This window comes from Trichechus manatus, unplaced genomic scaffold (genome assembly GCF_000243295.1).
Source record: "Trichechus manatus latirostris isolate Lorelei unplaced genomic scaffold, TriManLat1.0 scaffold00157, whole genome shotgun sequence".
NCBI classification, from domain to species: Eukaryota; Metazoa; Chordata; class Mammalia; order Sirenia; family Trichechidae; genus Trichechus; species Trichechus manatus.
The window spans coordinates 1,907,631-1,909,188 of record NW_004444093.1 but is presented as its reverse complement, the minus strand read 5'-3'; the positions used below and the strand labels follow the sequence as shown (position 1 = coordinate 1,909,188).

Genomic DNA, 1,558 nt, shown 5'->3' with positions numbered 1-1,558 from the left:
TGCCCAGAAGGCCCAATGCAAACCTTGACCAGGAGGCTCAAGATTTGGGTTGCATTCCTGGCTCTGTGGCCCCAGGTACCTCTCCCCACTCCCAATAACACCCTGGAATTAAAGGGCTGGGGCTTCTGCTGGGGTCCTGGGAAGGAAAGGATGAACACAAGCGCGCCGGGACAGAAGGTTCGCGGGACAGCCTGGCCCTGCCCTCACTGCCACGTGGGCGAGCTCCGCCCCTAGGCTCGGCCCCCAGGTCACCGTCCAGGCCCTGCCCGATTCCTCCCCAAGCCAATCAAGCCGAGGCAGCATGGACTCTGAACCGTTTATTTCTTCCCACGGGGAGGTGGGCTGACCGGGGCTGGGGAGGGCACCGCCACTGCAGACCGCGGCTGGCCAACGCGGCGCTCAGTTGAAGGTGGAGCTGTTCCAGCCCACGTTGGCCGGGTTCATGTCGTAATAGTTGATGTAAATCCTGTCGGGCGGAAGGCGGGCTCAGCGCTGCGCCCCCGGCCCACCCGCCCGGCCCTCCAGGTCTCCCCGCCCCTCCCCCCCGCATCCCCCCGGAATCACGGCCCTCTCGGCCCCCCCAGATCCCCGCACCTGTCGGGGCTGACGCGCAGGCGTTCGGCCAACAGACCGCACAGCAGCTTGCTGTAAGCGCGGTTCTGCGAGCCGCTGATCTTGCCGATGCTGTGCAGACTGCAAAGCGCGCACGGCTCGCTGGAGCCGCCGAAGGCCATGAGCTGTTCCGGGACCACGTGCACTGCGATGTACTGCGGGGAGGAGAAGTCAGCGGCCGGGCAGCTAGGGGCCCTGGTCACCGTCCTCTCCCCGCCCCAGGCCCCCCGGAACCTCATCCTGGGTCTGCAACCCACCGCCAGGAGCACCCCGCCCGCGGGCACCCCCTCCCGCCCCCACTCGGCAGACCTGGGCTGGCTTGCCAGTGGCCTGCGCCAGCTGCTGGGTGAGCTCGGAGAGGAACCCCTCCGGCACGGAGGCGCGGGGCACGTTGGTGTTCACAACGAACATCGGCATGATGACGGAAAGACAGCGGGGTTGACCAGACTGATGGAGCGACACACGCGGCGACCGTAGCCCCGTAACCTGAGCTACGTGACCGACGCCTAGCCCTGCCCTTGCGAGCTGGTAGTCACGCTACCATGACGTCATCCCGGCGGAGGTCCCACCCCTGCGAGGCCGCGCTTCCGCCTCCCGTGACGTCACCCAGCGATCCCGCCCCTGGTGGCGTCAAGGCGGCGGAGCTTATTCCCGCGCATGGCCCGCCGCTTGCCTCCGCGCGTTCTGCCGGCGGCTGGCTGCCTCCTTCGGCCTTGGGCCAGTGTTATTCCGTCCATCCAGTCGTGTGCTCAGCGACGTTGGTGTGCCAGAGCCCTGCGGTGGCTGGAGAGGGGGCTGTTAGCGGGACAGAGGGCCGTTTGCCCCCGGGGCTCACGGCGTGTGCGTGAGGTCCGAGCCCGTTCCAACGTGCGCCGAGCCTCGAGTTTTGGGACCACACGTCCCCAAGTGCTACCGCCCAGCGCGCGCGCGCATGTGTGTGGGCGGG

The 1,558-nt window shown here is 68.0% G+C and overlaps 1 protein-coding gene across 1 annotated transcript; it reads right to left on the bottom strand.

Moving 5' to 3' along the window:
* Nucleotides 1-314: 314 nt before the first annotated feature.
* MIF (macrophage migration inhibitory factor) lies at nt 315-1,129 on the bottom strand. Its single transcript, XM_004386161.2, has 3 exons — nt 922-1,129; nt 595-767; nt 315-466 (listed from the first exon to the last, which is right to left on the bottom strand). The coding sequence occupies exons 1-3, from the start codon at nt 1,027-1,029 to the stop codon at nt 400-402; spliced, it is 348 nt and encodes a 115-aa protein (XP_004386218.1). The 5' UTR covers nt 1,030-1,129; the 3' UTR covers nt 315-399.
* Between the last annotated feature and the right edge of the window lie 429 nt (nt 1,130-1,558).

Excerpts from the sequence above, each read along its gene's own strand:
- MIF (XM_004386161.2), bottom strand. The coding sequence starts at position 1,029 with ATGCCGATGTTCGTTGTGAACACCAACGTGCCCCGCGCCTCCGTGCCG. Across the intron at positions 768-921 it reads CCACTGGCAAGCCAGCCCAG|TACATCGCAGTGCACGTGGT; the intron begins GTCTGCCGAGTG and ends TCCTCCCCGCAG. Across the intron at positions 467-594 it reads CTGCGCGTCAGCCCCGACAG|GATTTACATCAACTATTACG; the intron begins GTGCGGGGATCT and ends TCCGCCCGACAG.